Source organism: Antechinus flavipes, chromosome 6, assembly GCF_016432865.1.
Source record: "Antechinus flavipes isolate AdamAnt ecotype Samford, QLD, Australia chromosome 6, AdamAnt_v2, whole genome shotgun sequence".
Lineage (NCBI taxonomy): Eukaryota > Metazoa > Chordata > Mammalia > Dasyuromorphia > Dasyuridae > Antechinus > Antechinus flavipes.
The window spans coordinates 121,244,112-121,268,508 of record NC_067403.1 but is presented as its reverse complement, the minus strand read 5'-3'; the positions used below and the strand labels follow the sequence as shown (position 1 = coordinate 121,268,508).

Genomic DNA, 24,397 nt, shown 5'->3' with positions numbered 1-24,397 from the left:
TTACATTTAAAAAATAAGTCAATATGTGATCCTTATGTATGGTTTAATGTCCTCCCCTTTCTATTTTGAGTTTGACATCATTGGTCCATAAAGTCCCTTTCCACTCTAAAGTTAATGATTCTATTATTAGAAAAGTTATGGAATCACTGAGTTTGAAGTGTTCCCACCCCCCACCTCCCCATGGCAAGTAATCAAATATATGTTAAACATGGTTGAAATATGTTAAATCCAATATATGCATACATATTTATACAATTATCTTGCTGCACAAGAAAAATAAAATCAAATAGGAAAAAATGAGAAAAAATAAAATGCAAATGAACAACAACAAAAAGAGTAAAAATGCTATGTTATGAATCACACTCAGTTCTTATACTCCTCTCTCTGGGTATAGATGGCTCTCTTTGTCACAAGATCATTGGAACTGGTCTGAATCATCTCATTGTTGAAGAGCCATATCCAAAGGAAATGATCATCGTATACTCTTGATGTTGTCATGTACAATGATCTCCTGGTTCTGCTCATTTCACTTAGCATCAGTTCATGTAAGTTTCTCCAAGCCTCTCTGAAAACATCCTGCTGATGACGGTTTCTTACAGAACAATAATATTTCATAACATTCATATACCATAACTTATTCAGCCATTCTCCAACTGATGGGCATCCACTCAATTTCTAATTTCTTGCCACTAAAAAAAAGGGCTGCCACGAATATTTTTGCACATGTGGATCCCTTTTCCTCCTTTAACATCTCTTTGGGATATAAACCCAGTAAAAATACTGTTGGGTCAAAGGTTATGCACAGTTCGATAACTTTTGGGGCATAGTTCCAAATTGCTCTCCAGAATGACTGGATCTGTTCACAATTCCACCAAAAGTGTATCAGTGTCCCAGTTTTCCCACATCCCCTCCAACATTTATCATTATCTTTTCCTTTCATCTTAGCCAGTCTGAAAGGTGTGTAGTGGTTAGATTTACTTCTTTACAACTTTTGTCTATTGGTTTTGGTTTTGTCCTCTTATTCCAAAATAAGTTTCTTGAGAACAAGGACTGTCCTTTGCCTTTCTTTGTATCATCTGAACTCAACATGATGCCTAATTCCTAGTAGGTGCTTAACAAATGGGTGACTGACAATGATACCTCTTATTACCCCTCCCCCCTACAAAAGAAAGCATTCTTCCTTTCCTCTACTCTCTTCTACCAGAACTTTCATCCTCTAGGCCAGGGCTTTTTAACTTTTTCCACTTACAATCCTTTTTGCCTGAGGAATTTTTATGCAGTCCCAGGTATATAGATATATAAAAGAAATATAAAAATCAAATATTTATTGATAATAAATCATAAATTTGTGACCTTCATATTCAGGCATGTGATCCCATGTGGGGTCATGACCCACAGTTTAGGAAGCCTTACTCTAGGCCATGAATCTCCTGTCTCAAATAGGAATTCTCCGTATTTCCCCTTATTTTGATTCTTCCTCAATACTACAATTATCTGGATATCTGATTCAATTCATGCTTGAACAATGGGCTTTACTTCACTGGTGGTCATTGAAGAAACTGGATGAATTTGGTGGAAGAGCATCTATTTTACTATTTGATTATTTTAAATGGTTCTGTTATGTTATATATCAATCAAGAAATATTTTTAAAGCATTTATTCTATTTCAGACACTGTGTTGATACAAACCCAATCGTATTCTCCTGGTACTTATAGCCTAATGAGGGAAACAACATGTAAATGATTAGATTCTTATACGATAATTATAGAGTAGAGGAAAGTAGTTTGAAAGGAATGGGGGTGGGATGGGGAAAGGCATTAGCATCTGGGAAAACTTTAGATAGTTTGCTTCAGAAGGTGGAATTTGAATTGAGTCCCACAGGAAGCAGAGAAACCCCATTATCCTCTCTGGTCCTAAGTTTTCTGATGGGTAAAAGGAAGAATGTGACTTCATGAAATATTTTAAAAGAGATACCACACCAGATGTAGCCCACAATACTCCTGAGTCCTGCCCATTAGGGCAGAGGATTTAAGGCAGAAATTGCCAATGAAAAGGCAAGATGGAGGATGGAGTATTGCAAGGAAGTCACTGTACTTAAATCCCAGAATATATTTAGGGGAGTTGGGAATAAGGTAGAAGAAGACTGGCTTCTACCAATAATATAGTTCACAATCTATTCACACATTCTTATTCTGTGTGGTTCTTGCTTATTTTCTCCTCCCTATATTCCATAGATGTTCTACTCAAAGGGAGCCTTTCTGTAAATCAAAATTTCATAACCTTGGGTTTGTGAATTTAAAGGAAAAAAAAGCTCAATAAGTAAGTAAATAGATAAAATATGTGTATAGACATTATGTATATGTTACATTATACATATACACATATATTTCATATGTATGTATATCTTTATTATATATTATCAGTGTATGTCCGTTTATATGAAATGTCATGTATTTTATTTTATAGATTTAAAAATATTATTCTGAGAAGGGGCTCATAAGCTTCACTAAATTTCTAAAGAAGTACATGGCATAAGAGGGTCCTATTAATAATTTTATAGTCTACATTTTATAGATTGGGAAATGCAAACTCTTAAAAGTTAAGCAACTCTTTAAGGTCATATAGCTAATAAATATTAGAAGCAGTATTTGAATGCAAATCTTCCTGACTCTATCTCCACTTTTTTTTTGGGGGGGGGGTGCGGTGTAGCTGGTATGGGAAATAGAGTACTGGTTTTGGAATCAGGAAGATGCAAATTCATATCCTGCCTGAGAAACAATCCTCAACTTTAATGAGGTTAACTTTTTTCTATTTTTAAAGTTTTTTTTCCAATTCTAATTATTATTATTATTTTTATCATAGCTTTTTATTTACAAGTTATATGCATGGGTAATTTTACAGCACTGACAATTGCCAAACCTTTTGTTCCAATTTTTCCCTTCCTTCCCCGATGGGGTTAACTTTTGTAGAAAGCAGTGCATAAGTCAAAACTACTAATGCTGATACATTGGACTTATGAGACATAGGAAGATAGGTTTCCATGAGCACCAAAAAACTGTAATATTTTACTAGAGATTTCTGAAAACATCCTTTTCTGCATATAATTCTTTACAACAAAACATTAATTCTGATAATATGTACTTTTCTTAATGCAATAACTGTGAAATAACCCACAAAATAATTACACAAAATAAAATGAGTAGTAATCAAAATGTTTTATTTTGTAAAATTGTGTGACCTTTTGTCTCAATTAAAAAGACATTGATTTCAGAAACTTTTCATTGCACATGGAATCTACAGTACCATAAATACTATATAGCAAATAAAATTCTTAAAATTGAAACATTTTTTAACCTGAACCTTATATTGTCATTGTGTCAATTGGTGGTATGAGGGTGTTGTACTATATAAGATACTGTTGAAAAAAGTGTCTTTACCTTGGCCACCCTCTGAAAACTGAAGGAGAGGTTGCAGACTGCCAAGGTCTCAACATCAACTATGACACTGATGTTTATGATTGGTGAATGGTGTTGGAGATAGTCCATATACCAGTTTGAAATAATATGTGCTCTGTTTGAAATTCTTAATGGTCTTGGAGTATGGCTACTTCACAAACTTATGCCCATTGCATCTCTCATTTTTTCTTCTACTGCTCATGTGCACAGTTTCCAATGCAAAAGTGAAAATGATATTATTAGTAAATTACTAAATTACTAATAAAATCATGGGAATTCTTGAAGTTATGACAAATGCATGAATGTTGAAGATCAGTTGTATGATTCTGGGCTAGTCGCTTAATTTATGTCCAAATCCTTTTATTTATGTGCCAGAATCAAATGAGATAATCTTTTTAAAATTGTATTTTAATTTTTCAAACACATGCAAAGATAGTTTGAACATTCACCTTTGCAAAATCTTGTGTTCCAGATTTTTCTCCTTTCTTTCTTCTTGTGCAATTCGTCTGAACATATTTCCATATTCATCATGCTGCACAAGAAAAATAAGATTAAAAAGGGAAAAAAACATGAGAAAAAGGAAAAAAAAAACAAGTAAACACACAACACTATTGAAATCTGTGATAAGATGGGACTTTTAGGAACAGTATTGTTCCAACTATGCCATTTTTATTCTGTGGACTTTCACTTTCTATTAGTATTGTTTTCATTCTCTGGAGCATTTTCAATATACAAAGTTCTTATCATGCTCTGGGGCGAATATTTCATTCTGCTGTTTTAGGGGAAAAAAAGACAAATCAGTAACTAGGTGAGGGTGGAGAGAGCCCGTTACTAAAGATATGCAAAAAGCAAGTCTATTTAAGCTACTAATGTGATTTATTGTACCTTTGAGTTCATGGAAGTTCTGGCTAGCCATAAGCAAAGGGAATGTGTTCAATACAGAAAGTGAAACTATTGGGAATGCCAACATTTGGGGCTTTGGTCAAAACTTCATTCTATGTGTTCTGCCAAAGAATGTAGCGTTTCTAAGACTCCAGAGACAGGATGTCTTAAAAAATGTCAATCCGTCTGCAGATTTTATTCTTTTGACCTTTCATTTAGTGTTCCCTCAGGCAAAGAGTTCATGCAATACTTTTGGGGATCCAACCTTTGGTTTTTATAATTTCCCAATGTGCCATGCAATTATCAATAGTGCAGCATTAAGAGACGTGGTGAGGTTGAAAGAAGTTGGAAGCAAATCTTTTTTTTTTTTTTTTTTAAGGGATCACTCATATTATCCCATGAGAAGAAATGTACTTTGTCTCTGCAATTTCATGAGAGTTCCTTGTACCTCACTATATCATTGTTTATACTGATAGGCAGAATTCACAATTTAAAGGAATTATGGACTGTCACTTCTCACCTACATGGAAATGAAGCTATTTGCTTGGATATTTGATACTGAAATGGGTCTTCACTTAAAGGGTGTGTGTGTGTGTGGGGGGGGTGTATGTGTGTGTGTGTGGGTGTGAGTGTGCATGCATGCGTGTATATATGTATGTTCAGCAGTGCACAAATTCTTCCATGTTGTGTATTGCTGTTTGTGTGGAAAAAAGCCATAGTGTCTGGTTTAGTTGTAAATTGATGGCAGAATAATTTGTTAAACATGGCAGAGAAAATTGAGAACTTTCCAGACTTGAATTTGCTTGTTTAAATTGAGCTGTTTATATCCTCCTTATCTCCTGATAAATTAGTTTTCCAACCTAATGTTTTCCAGGAGAAAGAACCTTTTCTTTGTATGGGGGAGATACTTCTACAAGATGGGGGAATCCATTTTCAATCTCTCATTCTTGCTGATGAAGAAAACTTTCCCCTCCTGACATGTTTCCATTAGCCCTATATCCTTTCTTAAGTTGCTGCTTATGGGTCTCTTCTAAGTTGTGTAGCTTTTTCTTGAAAGACACTGACAGTTATTTGGTTCTGATGTTATATAGTAAATGATTGCTTAGTGCACTGTGTGTAGTTGGATTAGTTTGACTGCTATCACGTGAAACATGAAGAGGCAGTATGGTGTAATAAAATAGCTGGGGGCAAGAAATCAGAGAGGAGAGAAGGAGAGGAAGGGGGGATGAGATAAAAAGGGGAAAAAGAGAAGACGCAAGGGAGAGAGAGACAGCAAGGGAAGAAGAGAGAGGGAAGGAGGAAGAGAAAGAGAGAGAAAGACAGGGAGAGAGACAGAGTTTACACAATCATATTTTCAGGGCTGTGATATCACTTCTGTGTTTATTATTGAGATTCAGCTAGAAGAGGTCACCTACCAGTAGTGCAACAATGGAGAGACAGCACAATATAGAGGAACTACTACTAGACTCGGTCAGGAGATCTGAGTTCAAATCATCTCTCTGTCACATATTAACTGTGTGACTTGGGGAAAGTCATTTAATCTCTTTGAGTCTCAGTTTCTTCATCTTTAAAATAGATGTGGTAAAGTCTGCGTTGTTTTTTGTGTTGTGCTATGAGTTATTAGGAGGAAAACATCTTGTAAATTTTAAAGTGTTATGTAAACATGAGTGATTATTATTATATACATTTCAGTCTGTTGCTACCTAAGCATTTTTACCAGACTGACTTCTGTGAATCCATTGCTCTTTGATGAACCTCATCCTACAGGAGTTTGAGATCTGTATTATTTCGTGTATATTGGCAGAAATAGTGAACCATAAGTTGTATGGCTGTAGGCAACACCTAGAAAATGACATATTTGAATAAGGTTTATTATTAGGGAATTAACAAGATTCTACCAGGTCAGCATACCAGTTTGCTTTTTAGGATCCCTAAGATCCCTTGTCATCTCCTTTTCTGTCATAAGGTAACAGATATAGGAGAGTTTGGTCATTTGTTTTTTGATGACAACAGTGCTTTTTGGGGAATATGGCCCACTCTTTCCTTTAAAACCAAGATATTGAGAAGTCTGTCTGTGGAAGGGAGCAGTGAGAACAAGAAATAACAAATTCATGGGAAGCAGACGATGCTTTCACAAAATTTGGTAAATATCTTAAATCTACTGTCAGATAGCTTATGTTATCATAGAGAGACAAGAAGACAGCACTGGTCATCCATTTTCAAATCCTTCCTGTTATCTTAAACTTACTCAGAACAGATAACAGTTGTTATCTGCTGCCTCTTTTACTTTTATTCTATTATTTGTATCCATCTCTTCTTTTTATTTGTATTGCAACTATCCAAGTGTAGTCCTCTTTCCAGACTATGACAGTATCCTGTTGACCAATCTTCCTACTTCCTCAAATTCACAGTCCATATCCATGCCAAACTTATATTGTCACTCTGCTGTGCCAGACCTTTCATTGGCTCATTACTGCATATCAAATAGAATCTGGAATATTTCATCTGATATTTGAAGCCTTTCAAAACCTGGAAACCTACTCCTTTAGTCAGACTTACTTCACACAGTTGGTATAGATCTTTAGATTCCATAGGACACTTGAGAGGAATCTCAGATTTAAGTTGCACAGAAATTTAATTGTCAAATTTCAACCCTTCAGCAGCAGCATCTTATAAACTTATAAATAAGTAGAAAAAACCAAATCACATTTCAGAAAACACTAATTTTCTAAAATTCCACTAAAAATCCACAGCATTTCTCTTTGAAGATGGGAAATTTAAAAAGTTTGGATTGATTATGCCTATATATCAAACAATAAATAAACTGATAGTTGTTAGAATTGTGTTATCTGCCAAAAAATAGAGAAAATAAATGGTGGATTCTTATTACAAACAATTCCATAGTTTCTTGTAAAAAAAATTAGGAAGACTAGTTCTGGGCAAAGCCTTTGATATGGCAATCTGGTCTCAAGTATAACCTTAATAAGAAAAAATCAGATTTTAAAACAAAAAATGATTAGATAACAATACATTGTATTTTCAATTTTTCATGGAATCCTTTTGGATTCTTTTTTGGATCCTACATTTTTATAGAGTGACTTTGAGAAAATAATGACTAGAAATGTTAGTAGCACTGTTTGTAATAATAAAAAATAGGGAATGGCTGAATTCTGTAGTATAGGGATGTAATGGAAAATTATAGTATCATAAGGAATACAAAGAATTTAAATATGTGAAGACATATGTGAAATGGTACAAAGTGAATAAAGCAGATCCAGAAAAATAATAGACATACAGACTGTAGCAGCACTAATAAAGATAATTGGCAACAAAACTCAGCTTAAGTATAATGGAGAACATTGGTTTTACTAACTCATTATTAAAATGCATAATTCTTCCAGGGATAATATCTCTATCCCTCCTGTTTTGGTTCACTTATTTTCAGGTTTCATATTTAGTGGTTTGTTGTGTGTTTATGCTTGTCTCATATTAAAAAAAATGAATTGCATCATCTAATTCAGTCCTCTTATTATGCTGCTAGGAATGGCAAAGAAAGGAAAAAGAAGTTACTCAAAGTAATAAAACCAGTTAATGACAGCTCTGGGAAAAACAAAACAAAAGAAAATCTTGTCTCCTTCATCCTGATCCAGTCTAAATTGCATTGCTTTTTAGTATTTATCCTTCAAAATATTTCGTTTCAGACCAGCAAATATATTTGTTGAGAATATTTAAGTATTTCAGTATATTTCTGGCACATTAATTATATATTGACTTTTGCAGTTAGTATTAAAGTATATTGATGTTGAATTTTGATGGTTACATTCTAATCTAAAAATAGCTTTTCTGGTTTAATCAGTCATAAGTTATGCCAAATTACTACCTTCTCTTTTAAAAGTCACTTCAGTGATTCAAGTAAAAGGAAATGATCTCACTCACTAGATGCTTATCTTTTTACTTTCTATAAGCTGGAGGAAAAAAAAGCAAAACTTATTTGATAAAAGGAGATAAAGTGCCTGGCACATGAATGGTGGAAATTATACTGCATTGAATGACCCTTGTCCTTAATGGAAAATGAAGACTTTGTACTCTACAGTTTTTTTATCTCCATTTAAAAATCTTGATAGAGTGTCTTTTTATAGATCTGTTAATAAAGCCCCATCTTCATGAGTTCAAATACAGCTTCAGATAGTTACTATCTGTGTGAGCCTAGGCAAGTCACTTAACTCTGTTTGCCTCAGTTTCCTGTTTTATAAAATGAGGTAGAGAAGGAAATGGCAAAACCTGCTTCAGTATCTTTGCCAAGGAATGCCCAAATAGGGTCATGAAGAGTTGCATATTACTAATATGACTGAACAGCAACAAAGGATCCAAAAGCTTACTAGTGGGCATGGGTAAAGGGGCATTTGATGATATAAAAAAGGGTTTCATCTCTATCTCTGCCTTCATGCTTTTGGAACTGCAAAAAGTTTTATGTTACTAGAACATGCATGATCAACACACCTGCTCTTACGTTCTTTGCACTACCCTCACTAGTCACCAGTCCTGCTCACGCTTCTCCAGCAAAAAAAAATATGAACTGAGGCAGAAAAATATATACTATAATCTGGAAAAATGAGTTTCTTATGATCAAAATCCTAATTGAAGCATGGAAGCATCACCTTAGGGGGATTTCCCCCTATTGTTGTCCACTTGTCACACCGCATAGCAGACAGTTCAGTCAGTGCAAACTCTTCTAGATGCTGTGCAGCCTATTTGATGAATTCAAGCATTTGTGTGATTTGCATTAGTGACCTCATTTGCAACTAAGCACCTTCATGGTTATGTACAGTAAAGAAAATAATGTTATGTGGTAAAAAAGAGAAAAATAATATTATTTTTCTCTTTTTTTTAACCACATAACATTATTTTCTTTACTGTAAACTTGATAGTATTTTATTTTTTTCAATTATATGTAAAGATAGTCTTCAATATTCACTTTTTGAAGATTTTTGAGTTCCAAATTTTCCTACCCTGAACTATCATGAGAAATGGTTGTTTGCCCTATGAACCCAGGAGAGAGTGGAGTGATCACCATCTCATTTACTCACAAATTTAGCCACTTTTCATTGTGCACTTAAAATATACTTTAGCACTTTGTGGAGCAGATTCACAAACACTTTTAAGGATACTTTTCTTGGATCCATATGTAGTAGTTCTTTTTGTGGTAGCAAGGAATTAAAAATTGAGAGAAGACCTAACAATTGGGGAATGGTTGAACAAATTGTGATATAAGAATGTAAAGAAATACTATTGTTCTATAAGAAATCGCAAGTAGGAAGATTTCAGAAAAATTTGGAAAGACTAATATGAACTAATGCTGAGTGAAGTGAGCAGAACCAGGAGAATATTATATATAATAACAGCAATATTGTGTGATGACCAACTATAATAAATTTAGCTCTTCTCAACAATATAGTGATCTAAGACAGTTCCAATACACTTGTGATGGAAAATGTTATCCACATCCAGAGAAAGTACTATGGATATAGAATTCAGATCAAAGCATACTTATGTTCACTTTTTGTTTTTTTCTATGGTTTTTCCCTTTCTGATTTTTCTTTCACAACATAATTAATATCGCAATATATTTAAAATGATTTTACATGTATAACCTATATCAGACTGCTTAGTCTCTTGAGGAAAGGGAAAGGAAGGGACACAGGGAGGAAAATTTGGAACTCAAAAATCTTCAAAAAGTGAATATTGAAGACTATCTTTACATATAATTGAAAAAAATAAAATACTATCAAGTTTACAGTAAAGAAAATAATGTTATGTGTTAAAAAAAAAGAGAAAAATAATATTATTTTTCTCTTTTTTAAATTTACCTCTCCATTCCCCAGCCTTCCTGTCAGAGGAGAGTCGAAACTAAGAGATTTGGGAAGGTATTGGGGTTCCAAAACTGAGTTAAACAGCAAGATGAGATTTTAGGTGAGCTGCTTATCCTGGAAAGGACATCTTCTTCTTTGGTATTGAAACCAAGCAGAGAGGTGCCAGCTAAGAGGTACTATCTTTATTCTGGTAATATGGAGGACCATCACGGTTTACCACTTCTTCTGCTCCTGCATCCTGACATCCTCTAAACCTTAACATCTGCCCTGTCTCTAAGCCCTGTAAACTCCAGGGCACTATCATCTGACCTATCAATGTAACTTAAAAACTGTCTAGATTTTTGTCATCCACCCCGCTGCCTCAGAACCCTTAGGTCTTCTGGATATATATTTAATTATAGATTTTTATTTTCAAAATATATACATGAATAATTTTTGACATTCATCCCTAGAAAACGTTGTGTTCTAATTTTTCCCCTCCTTTCCACCCCCTCCCCAGTTGACAAAGTGATCCAATATATGCTAAACATGTGCAATTCCTTTATGCATATTTCCACAAATAAAATGCTGCACAAGAAAAATCAGATTCAAAAGAAAAAAATGAGGAAGAAAATAAAATGTAAGCAAACAACAACAAAAAGAGTGAAAATACTATGTTGTGGTTCACATTCAGTTCCTCTCACCGGGTACAGATGGCTTTCTTCATCACCAGACCATTGGAACTGGTCTGAATCACCTCATTGTTGATGAGAGCCACGTCTATCAGAATTAATCGTCATATAATCTTGTTGTTGCCATATATAATGATCTCCTGGCTCTGTTCATTTCACTTAGCATCTTCTGAATATTTTCACTCATCCCATAGTTGAAACTCTCTTTTATATCTTGTCTCTTTCAACTGGAGTGTGCACTTCTTGAGGGGGGAGACTGGTTTCTTTTCTCTGATGCTCCCTATGCTTGATACATAGTAAACACTTAATACATTTTAATTCATACAGCTAAGGAATTTTTATGGGTAACTCTAAAAGGATTTGTGAACAGGGAAGTGATGTTCTCAAACATTGATTTAGAAAGATTAATTTACCAGTCATGTGCAAGAAAAATGGAAAAGAAATGACTGTAGGGAGCTGTTACAGTGTTTACACATGAGATAATATGGGGTTGAATTAAGGCAATAGAAATGAGAACAAGGTAAGGATTCATGAGAGACTTTATAAAAAAAAAGATAGAACTTGGTGCCTAATTTCCAGCTTGCTAGATTGCATGCTATAATAGACATAATAGGTCTGATACAATAAGTTCATTTGGTCAGAAAATGCTATTTGTGCACAGAAAATAGTGTGGATGAATCAGCAAATAGCTCTACTCAAGATGCCTTAATTTAATAGTGTTATCTTATTTATGAAAGGTAAAAACATAGGATTTGGAATTGAAGGGAACCTAAAACTTTTCTTAGTCTTGCTTCTCATTTTAAATAGGAGGAACCAGACACACAGAAGTATCAAATAACTTTTGAGGTTGCACAGTTAATAAGTAGAAAAGGCAGCATCTGAATCCAAGACTTTTGGCTCCAAATTTTTCTGTTCCACCACATTTCCACTTATTTTCCAACACATTAAACTTCACTTGACATTTCAAATTAAATCAGTTCAAAGCATATCATCACTATACTTTTATTCACTTAACTCCCAAAGTTGTGAGAATCAAAGAAGATAACATGTATAAAACTTTGCAAACTTTAAGGTTCTATATAAATTCTAATGATTTATTATCATTGTTATTATTGATAATAGTAGTACCAAAATATCATTTCAGTGAATAAACACTTATTAGTAGAAACAAAAATATCATTCAGTTAGTTAAAAGGTAAAAGATGAAGTCCCTCAAAGAGCTTATATACTCTTCCTTACAGAGCTCTTAACATGAAACTCAGTAGCAAGAGACACTAATTTTCACATATGGCTAATGGTTTTGTTTATGTGTGGGTTTGTTTATGTTATGGGTTATGTATCAAGCATACACACAAGGGAGCTTTTTTTTTTTTTTAAATGAGAGGGACTGTTGGGAGGACAAAAGTGGGCTAGTGATAGCAGTGCTGGGGGAAAAATAGAAGAAATATTAGAGGGTAATGAAACATTTTTTGCATGCCAGAAGATAAGAGAAAATATCTTTAGAACAAAATAAAGACAAATGGAACAGTTTTTACAACAGATTGAATTTATTATTTAATTATTTTATTATTATTTAAAAAAGAATCTAGGTAGATGTAATGAAGACTTGCAGATTTCTATCCAATTTTATTATTTTGTTCTTTATATTTGTTGATAAGTATAGATTAAGAAACATTTCAGAATTAAATAAAATTAAGTCTAAATAACAAATGAAAATATTTCATATAGTGTTGCTATGGAGTATTTATTTCCCTCCTCAAGACTTCCACACTTTTCCCCTTTCTCCTTTAACTCTTATTTAACTGGGAAAACTAAAGCTGAAACAAGCTCTTCTTCCCATTTTCTTTTCAGAACTCCGATATAATATTCCACACTCTCTTCTCTTCTTCCCCAAACTCTGACAAATTATTGGCTCTTCACCTTGAGCACAGATTTGGCCCTATAGCTCTGGTATTCAGTCTTCTAGGATAAAATGTAAACCCTGTTTCCCTTTGAAAGTCCTTCACAATCTGGCCTCATCAGATCTTTCCAGTTTCATTGGACATTTCTCCTCTTCTCACATGGCTTAGGCCAATACAAGGTAGTTTGGGGGAATGTTGAATAGACCTATTGGTTTGAAGTGGTTGGTTTTGGAATAGATTAATGAAAAAGAATGCTACAAAAATAAGCTTGAGCCACAAATTTAGCATGTGAGGGATAATCTCCACTAAAAATTGGTTTAATATAACCTTTTAAATGGTTTCATAGTAGACTTTTAAGCTTAGTACGTATTTATTGAGATCCTTTATAAGAAGAGAAGCAGGTGTCCTTGATAATATTATTGGGAATCCAGGATGTCAAATGCTATAAATCTCTTATCTGAAACCAACTCTTACATTTAGACTTGAAAATTGGTTTCATGAAAAGGAATGAACAAATGACAAAGCATTTATTAAATATCTGCCCTATCATGTGATAGACAGGAGTAGACAGGAGTAGTGAAAGACAACACTTTCTTCTCTAAAGTTACTTACATTCCGATGGAGGAAACCACAAACAAAAAGGAACAATATCCAGGGAAGGGTATTTTGGTTTAGAGAGTTACCAGTTGCTGTTACAGAGATGTGGGTGTATAGCTGTATGAGATGTCAGTTATATTCTGGTGTGGAACCAGGTAGTGATTTAGATGATTTTGTGTTCCTTTATTTATCAATTTAGTTTAATCCTAAAGGCAGCCGAATGAGTTAACTTTTTGTAAGGGAAAGGGAAGAAAATTACCTGAAGTATGTTAATCTTATTTATCTTCTACATTGAATCTGGTGAAAAGCAAATCAAGCTTCATCTTTGCCTTTACTTCTTGGATAATAAAACCCACACATCTACTTGATTTGTGATTTCATCAATGTGGGAACTTCACCTAATGATGCAGATTACAATTCATTCGCTGCTTATGCGTTCTGTGCAAATCTTTTCCACGTCTTCTAAGAAATCTGCAATAGGGGGTTCACTTAATGTGCTTGGGACCTTCCTCTCATTCCTGTGACTTCGAGTGGATACTAACAAAGCATGAGGGCCATCCAGTAGTTATTTCACACATTTTCTATATGAATGATTCATCTTTGTTTTTTATACATCTCTATGATGACTTTCTTAATACATCTCTGCTCTTTCATCATTTCTTGCCTATTATGTGTTACAAGCATGCTCATTTTTACCCTGTGTGGAGACAGGATGAATGAGAGAATGCACAGAAATCAAGAATGCACTTTTAATTGTAAATACTCACTAGTTATTGAAAGTAGATCAGGAAAGGCTTCCTGGAAAGGAATTTAGAAGGGAACTTTGGAGAGAAGAATTGTGTTGACTGATTGAAGGGAATTTCTAGGTATAAAATAATTTGAAGTTAAAATAGGATTAAAGAGAAAAAGGAACATAGGGAATGCTTGATTAAAGCCAAAAGGATGATGGGGGGGGGAGTAGAATGTGATGAAAACAGGGACAGAATGTTAGAGAACATGGAAAGTGGACATAAAATTTTTATATAGGATACATAAATGAATTAAGGAAAAATAGCATTTATGTAGTACCTACCATATATGTTCCAGGTAGTATGCTAAGTGCTGGGAATAAAAATACCAAGAGACATTCCTTGATCTCAAAGTATATTTGTATTGTAATAGAGGAAACTCTCTTTCTTTTTCTCTAAAATGCATGAGTATGTGTATATACATACACATACATATTTATATATAAACACACGTATGTATAAATATACATATACATATACAAGCATATATGAAACCAAAAGAGAATGATACATAGATATGTGTCAATATATTTATGTAGAGATTGATATAGGAAAGATATATCTATAGATATTGACATATCAACATATATATATTATATACATATTGATAATTCAGTCTCTATCTCTATTTTGTTACTTATATATTGATTTCTGTCCATCTCTTTCTCTTCCTTCCATATCTGTTTATGGGATGAAGAAAGAAAGGAATATTGGTCTGGGGATATACAGGGCTTATAAGTGGATTAATAGGTCCAAAAGTTGCCATGCTTTTTCTGGTAGCAATCATCAGGTTGATTTGGCTGCTATTCCCAGAATAAAAGGAAAAACAACAACAACAACAACACAACAACAACAATAACAGGGGAAGAGGTGACAAAGGAGAGGCCAGGGGCAGATAACAATTTGTCCAGGTAGATTCAAGTCTCCAAGAAGATGACTAGTCAGGATTTGGCCTGGAATTGACTAGATTCATTATTTAGGAGTATTTTATATACTCTCTTGTTCCTATATAGTGGCAAGTCAGTGAAGGGACATGTGAGAATTATGTGTGTGTGTGTATATATATATATATATATATATATATATATATATATACACACATATATATATATATATATATATATATTAACTCAGTAGATAAAATATTGGTCCAGGAGTCAGGAAGGCCAGAGTTCAAATGTGACCTCAGACACTTAAATAACTCTGTGACCTTGGGCAAGTAACTTAATTTCTATTTGTTTTAATCCACTGAAGAAGGAAATAGCAAACCTCTTTGCTGAGAAAACCCCATGTATGGCATTGGTCTACTGTGGTCTGTGGAGTCAGAAAGAGGCAAATGTGACTGAATGACTAAACAACAACAAAATTCATATATCAAAAAGAAATGGAATGATTGTAAAGACTTCAAATAGTTCAGGAACAAAAACTAGTGATGGAAGGGATATAGGATACAATTCTTTCATTTTATGGAGAAGGAAACCAAAGTCAGGGGAGGTTTCTTGTTCAAGCTTACACAGCTAGTATCAGAGGTGAAATCTGGGTTTAGATTCTTTGACCTTAGACAGAGAATACTTTTCATAATAGCAAAGTTGCTTCTCAACCCAATTATGTTTTTAATGGTCATCTCATTCTTGGAAGTGTGGAATGGGGATATTTAAAAAATATTGTTTGGTTGACTGATTATCTAGTGTAAAACACATGCTAAGTGTCTGAAATTATATCTGTGTGATGATGGGTATGTCTCAAGAGATATGAATAGATTGGTTCAAGGAGATTTTTTTTGCTATCTAGGCATTTATCCTTAGGGGAATTGAGTTGGCAATTTCACCTGACAGTTGATATAAAATGAACCAGAAGGAACTCTCCCCTCTCCCAGGCAAGGAAGAGATGCATTTTGAGCATGAAGTGAAAGATAAATGAATACCTCCAAGATAAAGAGCCTAAATTTACCCCTCCCCCCCCAATTGTACATTTGAAGACAGAGGTAGAGATCAAAGAAGAATGCAGAACTTTCTTGTGTTAACTGTGAATCCTACTGCAAAACCATCTAATGTGATCTTTTTTCCTTCTTTAAAAAGGGAATTATGCCGGTGGAAAGGATGCGAATGCGCCCATGGCTGGAAGAACAAATAAACTCTAATACAATACCAGGGCTAAAGTGGTTAAGTAAGGTAAGCTGGTTGTTTCTCTGTATGTGGGAGGGTGTATGTGTTTGTGTGAGCTTATTATACATATGGTCAGATGAAAATCAGAGGAAGCTTGATATCCACATTCTCAGATAAGTGATAAAGTCAAATGCTTGCCTATTTCAAACACAGAAATTTAGACATATATGACTTGCTGTGATTGTTTTTTTTTTTTAAAACTAATTTGAGCTTCTTAGCCTTGGGATGACATTTTTATTAATTTGTGTTTCTTTATAGCTTAGATGCAGTGATTCTCAAAGTATGGCCTAGAGAATCCTGGAACCCTTTTAGAGCATCTACAAATTCAAAAATAGTTTTTATTTCCAATATGATAAATGTCTTTAAATATAACCCAGATAAACAAAACTGCTTTGGAGAGATCCTCAATAATTTTTAATAGGATAAAGATACTGAAAACAAAAGTTTGAGAACCACTGGCTTAGACACTTTCCCTCCCTTTTTGCATTTCTTATCATCCTTCTGATGCTCCTTTTCTTCATGTCCTTTACTACCCGAGTATACTTCTTGAGACAGAAAAGATGATGAAGGGCTTCTGTAGGATTTCAAAGTAGCGAGAGACCTTAAGATTTCTTCAGAATTTTATAGCTTAAATTAGCACTAACTTAAATAACATTGGACAATGTTATTTTAACAGTAAGGAAACTGAGACCCAGAGATAAAGCAACTCATTCAAAATGCTCAATGACAGAACAAATTCAATACCAATTTTCTGAATCTAAATCCAAGACTGTTTCCACCATATCATCCTACTTCACCATTGTAACCCTAGGAATGGTTTCTGCTTGAATTGAATGTAAGCCAGATTTGAAACAGGGCATCTTTTGCTTGGAGATAGTACTCTTCTTTGTGATTGTATGAAATAAAAAAATAATATTGGAACTAGGGCACATGGCCTTTGGTTCTATGATTTAAAAGGTACTTGAATCATATAAGCTTCTGACTTTGACCAGGAAGCATCCCCAACAGTAGATATTGCTAGTGGTATGCCACTGGTTAGTTCTGCTTCTGGTTAGGATGGGACCTTTCTTTTCCTGTTTTAAATGGCTAGGGACCTTTCCTTGTTAAGTTTTTAATAGCCTTAAGGTCACCCAATAGAGTATCATTTAGTGGTTTAATTAAGATAGTGCACTCATTATCCTAATTTTTATGATTAAAGAAGTTCTCAAAGACTTAGCATTATAGAATTTAGGAAACCTAGTGATCATCTTCATTTTACAGGTGAGAAAATAGAGATATACAAGGGTTTTGGATCACATAGATAGTGAATAGAAAAGCTGAGATTTCAATTCAAGGGCTTTGGGGAGGGGGGTTCCAGTTTAGTTAGTCACTAAGCATTTGTTGAAAACCTACTATATGCCAGGCACTGTGCTAAAAGTTTTTTAAACTTTAAGATCTGACTTAAAATCTGGTCTCACTTACTAGCTTTGTGACTTTGGGAAAGTCACCTAACCCTGCCTCAGTTTCCTCATCTGTATAATAGGGATAGTAATAGCACATGATTGTAAGGATGAAATGAGATAATATTTGTAAAATAAATGCTTATTCCTTTCCTTTTATCTAAAATTTAAAATTTTTATTTATTTATTTTATTCTTAAGAAACAAAACAAGCATTTCTGTAACCTCTAAGGTCTCTTCCATTCTAGTTCTATCATGCTACCTACAAGTCTTATTTCTTGGGAAGAGTGAAAGGCTTGGGGGGGAAGTGGGGCAGGACTGTGAATAATGCTGACATAAACAGGATATTATGAGCTTCTTTGTGGAGGCAAATTTTGTTTCTGTTACTGCCTTGTAAAATTGTGCGTATGTGTGTGGTGTATATATTTATGTATGTATATACATTTGTTATATCTATATATGTCTTTATATACATATACTTACATATATTTATATATAAATATAGAGAATATATATAAACCTTCATTTATCAGAAATCCATAGTTCCTTATGCAATCTTCTTGTTCTTTCTTCATATATTCAAATATTTGTCTTTGTTTATTATTAAAGTTCCAATAGAAATTTTTACCCCAAAAGTTGTCTTTTTTTGGGGGGGGGATGGTTTTCTTGGTAAAAATTCTGGAGTGCTTTGCCATTTCTTTCTTATTTTACAGATGAGGAAACTGAGTTAGAGAGGGTTAAGTGATTTGCTCAGGGATGCAAAGCTAGTAAATATCTGCATTTAGATATGAACTCAGGTCCTCCTTGATTCCAGGGCTGGTGCTCTATCCACTACACCATTTAGCTGCCCCTTGGATCAAGTCTTATTTCTCAGCTGGGTCACTATGGGTTAATCACTTTTGCTTCTGGCTCATTTTCCTTATCTGTAAAGTGAGAGGGCTAGATGGAGTGTAAAGTTCTTTTTGGTTGTCCCATTCTATGAGTCTGTGGATTTGGCCTCAGCCAGTCCCTAGAAAAAGGGTAGCAATTGCTAAAACAGGGTCTGTTATTACTCTATTATTCTGACCTCCTTGGGAGCTATTACAATGTGGAAGTGAGTTCAAGTCAATGAATATTTATTGAACACCTCCAATGGACAAGGTACCATGACTCATAGTGGAACTCTGTCTGTGTGTGCAGATGGCTTGATGGACTCTACCCAAGGGCATAGAGTCATTTAGGGATGTTCAGAACCATCCAATCAATCTGCTCTGATTATTCTGCTCTGACTATTTAGGCATGCAATTATTAGGTTTCCTCAAACAGATTTGAACAGAATAAACAAAATAGTTAACCTGTTTGAAAGGAATTGCCAAATATTTAGTATTTCCTTTTAAAAACTAGGAGGAAGGTGACAGAATGTATTCCCTTCCAGGGGTGTTCATTCTCTTTAGTTTTAGGTCGAGTTAAATGACTGTTAAATGAAGGATTCTTTTTTTAAACACTTGCATGGAACCCATCTGTTCTGTATCCAGATGGACAAGTTTCTGCTTAGGGTTTGTATGAGACCCACAGAGTAGCAGAGGTACAAATAATGGTCATTTTTGCTCTGAGGGATGCTAGGTACTCCAAGGTAGACTGGTTCTGGTCTCACAGAACCTGTGAGCCACAGAAAGTGGCTTTCTCCAGCCCTAGTGGGCAATGAATAGAATCCTGGCCCAGAGTCAGGAAGACCTGAGTTTATATAGGATCTTAGTCACTTAAACTCGATTTATTGTAAAATGGACATAATAATAGCACCATCTCCCAGGATGGTAGTGAGAACATACTTATAAAATGCCTGGCACACAGTAAGTACTTAATTAATTTTTGTTTCTTCTCTGATGTCATGTAAAAGCTTTAAACATTAGTATTTGCACTAGAAACTTGGATGGGTTGACTCCCAATCCTACAATTTGTAGAAGTCCTTTTTCCCTCTCTTCCCCTCTCCCCATTACCAAAAAAACATATTTTTCTCTGAAATTGCCTCTAATTTACCTCGTATGGAAGTCTTATTTTTGTACATAATTGTTTTCATTTCCTCTGGAGGGCAGGACCAGTGCTTACCTTTCTTTGCATACCTACCACTTACCATAGTGTCTTAACAATAGGTGCTTAATAAGTGCTTTTTTTGCCCTGACTCTTTCATGAATAGCAACAGCACCACTCACCTGTAGAATCATCTACCCTCTTTAGCATCATTACTTTTAAATATGAGAGTGAATTATAGTGACCTGGACTAAAGTTCATGCTGATTGGATTATTTTTTCCTTTAAAATAAACCACAATCTTCTCCAAACTTTTTTTTTAAACAGTTAGAATCATAGACTCTTTTAAAGTAAGAATTATTAGCTCTTAACACTGAAAGATTGATTAGATCTCGAGCTATAAAAGGAACCTTAGGGGCTAGCTCATCTAAACTCCCCATTTTACAAGACAAGGAAACCGATTCCCAGAGAAATTAAATGACTTGTCCAGGGTCTTTCTAATTATCCAGATGAAGAAACTGAGGTTCAGCAAAGACATGACTTGATCAAAGTTCCTTAATCAGTTCTCCTTTTGTAAACTTAAATATTTCATGAATAGTCACAGAGGGAGAGTGCTGGAACTGTGGTTGAAGACTAAGCATAAGTTCACTACGAGGAATGAATACATTAAATATTAATGCTCTTATTTGTTTTTTATTTTTTGGCTCTTTGATATTTTGCCCCAGTGGAAATAACTTCTTTAAAGATCAGACATCACTTCATGGCATCATGCTTTGGATATTGGTCTTCATGTTAGCAGTTTAATAGGAACAAACTCCCCAAAGAACCTCTTGTCCACACATGTGGTTTTCCATATTTCATTCATTTCTCTCATTGTCACGGTATCACTGTTCTTGCCAAAGTACATAGAACAAATTCTTTTGAAAGTTGGCACCTATAATAAACATGATATCTTTAGGCACTGGGTGTTTGGGGCCAATTCTGGTACATACACACAAAAAGAATAAATCTTTTCATGAAACCTTCTTTAATCTCTCTCCTCTCTGTTTCTGTCTGTCTGTAAATGTTTTTAAAAATACCACGGGCAGATTAGCCCTCTCTTTTCTACATTAAAATCTGTTTCTCATAATTGTGCATTTTCCTTTCGAAATATATGGACTTTAAATAAATAAATAAATGATCGATGCTTCTACCAAGGAATGGTTTGTGAAAACTTTGATAATTTTGATGCTTCTTTACCAACTGTTGTGATTTTTGAAGCAGTTTTAATTAGTTACTAGTTTTAGTAAATACTTTTAGTTAGAACTGTTTTGTCATGGAAAGATATACTCATGATGGGACAGCTTCTTCCTCAGAAAAAGTGCTCTTGATTTCACTTTGTGCTCACCATCATCTGATCCATTTAGTCTGGTATTCGAAATTCTTTTTTAAGGTTTTATTGATTTTTTTCTTTTACATTATAAATAATTGTATTTATTTCCCACATTATGAAAGGTCTCATAACAAAGTAAAACAACTAAGTAAAATTAAAGGTATGCAAAGTAAAAAGATATGCAACATTTCACATCTGGGACATTCCTGCTACTAATTCTCTACATTTTTTTTTTTTATTAAAAGAAATATTTTGACTCTCTTGCCTCTCCACTCCATTGGCCAAAAAAAAAAAAAAAAAAAAAGGAAAAACAAATTTCTTATAACAAATAATTTTAGTCCAAGAAAACAAATTCCCTCAGTAGCTGAACACAAAAGTAAATATGTCTCATTCTGCATTCTAAATCTATCATCTCATTGTCATGAATAGCATGTTTCATCATCAGTCCTCTGGAGTGATGAAGGTTCATCATATTGATCATAATTGTTATAACTTTCAAAGTTCTTTTTTTTTTGCAGGGTTGTTATTGAATAAATTGTTCTCTAAGTTCTATTTATTCTATTCTTAATCAGTTTCTAAAAGTCCTCAGAATTGTTTCTTATATGTGAATTGCTCACCTGGTTCTTCCTTTTCTCTGTGTCAGTTCATAAAAGTATTTTTATGTGTCTCAAATAATGTATTTTTTTATTTCTTACAGGATAATAGTATTCCATCAATTTCATATAAAATGATTTATTTATTTCTTCCTCAATTGATGGGCATCCCTTTAATTTCTAGTTTTTTTGCCCCATCATGAAGAGTTGTTATAAGTATTTTTGTATATATAGGAGCTTTTTCTCTTTCTTTTATATATAAACCTAGCAATGGTAAGTAGCTGGATCAAAATTACACTGTTAAATAACTTTTTCAGTATCATTTTATACTATTTGCCACAATGGTTGTGTCTAATCACAAATTTACCACCAGTACACCAATCTTCCTATTTTCCCAGAGCCCCTCCAGCATTTATGCTTTTCCTTTTGTCGTCTTTACCATTCTCATTAATGTGAAGTGGAATCTCAGAATTGCTTGACTTTGCATTTCTCTAATTTGTAGTGATTTGGAGCATTTTTTCCCCATAGGGTTGTAGATAGCCTGACTTTTTTCCCATGAGAACTACCTCTGCATCTCAGACCAATTATCTGTTGAGGAATGTCTGTCATAATACCTGACTAATAACTAATGCCTAACTCCTTCCCACCCTCCCTCCCTCCTTATTTATTCTATATCATCCTTTTATCCCCCTCTCTATCATATCAAGCCACCTACCCTATGTATCTATTCTTTATAAAACCATCCACCTATGTATCTATCTATCTATCTATCTACTCATTCCCTTCCCTATTTGACCATCTATCTATCCCATTTCTCTATCTTCTTTACTCATTTTTGTTAGGGATATAGGAGTTGAGTTTTAGATCTTCCTTATTCCATGTTCAGATAAAGCTGAGGACCTTGGTGGTTTTTTTTTTCCTTTTTATGCTTTATCTTTCAAAGGGACACCAAAATTATTCTCTCCTATGATCAGTCTTAGTTGAAGTCCTTTCATATGGATGCAAAAAAAGAAGAAAAACCTTGAAAAATCTATTTGAGGCCATTTCCTTGTGAAGAAAAATGAGAAACATTAAGGCCATTTTCTTCTACACTTAAAAAAAAATCAAAATACAATCTGAATGAAGGTTTTTCCCCCACTTTTTTTTGCACTAGAATTTTTTTAGTCCATAGTTTTTCCTGTTTATTTTTTTTCTCTTTCTTCTTAGAGCCAAAATCTATCAGTTTTACTTTAGTCCTTCGGCTGATTTTTCTCTGTTGGGATTACTTAAATTAAAATAAAGTTAAACTAAATTAAAACCATAATGAAAGGATATCGAAAAGAAGCAGATTCAATACATAGGATTTATTATACAACCAATATATGTGTGGCTTTTCTTATCTGTTCCCACTTTAACCATTATTTCTTTTTGCTCAGAGGGTTAGGGTTAGATTTTCATTTCTCCAGTCCATTGTCCTTGCAATCCATATAACCCAGAAGTACCTAAATCATGTTCCTAATGTACCATAATGATCATATCTCATCTTTATTAAAAAATATTCCAGGACTTCCCATTGAGTCTGGCATCCAAAGTCCTGCAAGCCTATCCAATTATTTTTTTTCCCCTACTACATTACTTTATTTATTCTGTAATCTGGTCAAAATGAACTTCTCACCATTCCCTGTTCTTATATTGCCTTTCTGGTCTCTGTGTTTCTGCTCATTCTATTTTTTATGCTTAGAGTAGCCTCTTTCATCTATTAAAATTACTTCTATTTGAGAGTCTTCTCCATGAATTCTTCATTGTTTTCAGCCCTGTACAGATTATCTGTCCTTCCCATTCTTATTCAGGTACATATTGGATTATATGGCTCCAGCAGTATCTTCTAACTAAATCTGAGACTTTATAATTTTATGATCTAAATTTCTTATAATATTGTATCTACCTTCTTTTTGTCCTTGTCATATTTATAAAAGATGTGTTAGATTGGTAGCTTCTAGAAGCAAGGGAATGCTATTTGTTTCATTTCTGAATTCCTCATGCTCAGTGGCTTGTGAAATAATGGGTTTTTAATAAATGAATTAATTTGTTGATCAATTTTAGTTTAATTCTATAAATACTTATTAAGCACTTTGTGTAAGGAACTGCTGATAAAAACATGTATTATAGATGCTGCTCTAAAGAGCAGCATTTAATAGTGGGAAATAAATACCTGTTATATCTTGAATGAGGGAAAGATGGAGGAAATAAACATTTCTTTAGCATCTACTACATGCCAGGCACCGTGCTAAATGCTTTAATGATGAATGGATGAAAAAATATATATTAAGCACTTACTAATTATGCATATGTATATTAAATATTTAATTATATATTAAGTCCTTTATATATATATATATATATATATATATATATATATACACACACACACACATACATACATACATATATATATATGTACATGTACAAAGTATATATGTCTATATAGTAAATATGTAATTAGTACTCAGGTGTATTCTCAGATATACATAGGATATATACAGATATAATAGGATGATCACAGATTTGCAATTGGAAACACCTTAGAAACAATGTAGTGTGGCCTCTGCATTTTGCAGTTGGGAAAACTTAAGTCCCAGTAATTTTACACAATTGATAACTATGGCAGAATTTATACCA

General features: G+C 33.8%; 1 protein-coding gene across 5 annotated transcripts in view; it reads left to right on the top strand.

Moving 5' to 3' along the window:
* Positions 1-24,397, top strand: part of IRF2 (interferon regulatory factor 2) — a 127,486-nt gene that overhangs the window by 53,216 nt on the left and 49,873 nt on the right. For all 5 annotated transcript variants that reach the window (XM_051967513.1, XM_051967511.1, XM_051967512.1 and 2 more), the window contains one exon: positions 16,244-16,336. In XM_051967513.1, coding sequence (XP_051823473.1) covers positions 16,250-16,336 — 87 coding nt within the window. In that variant the 5' untranslated portion in view covers positions 16,244-16,249. The remainder of the gene's footprint in view (positions 1-16,243; positions 16,337-24,397) is intronic.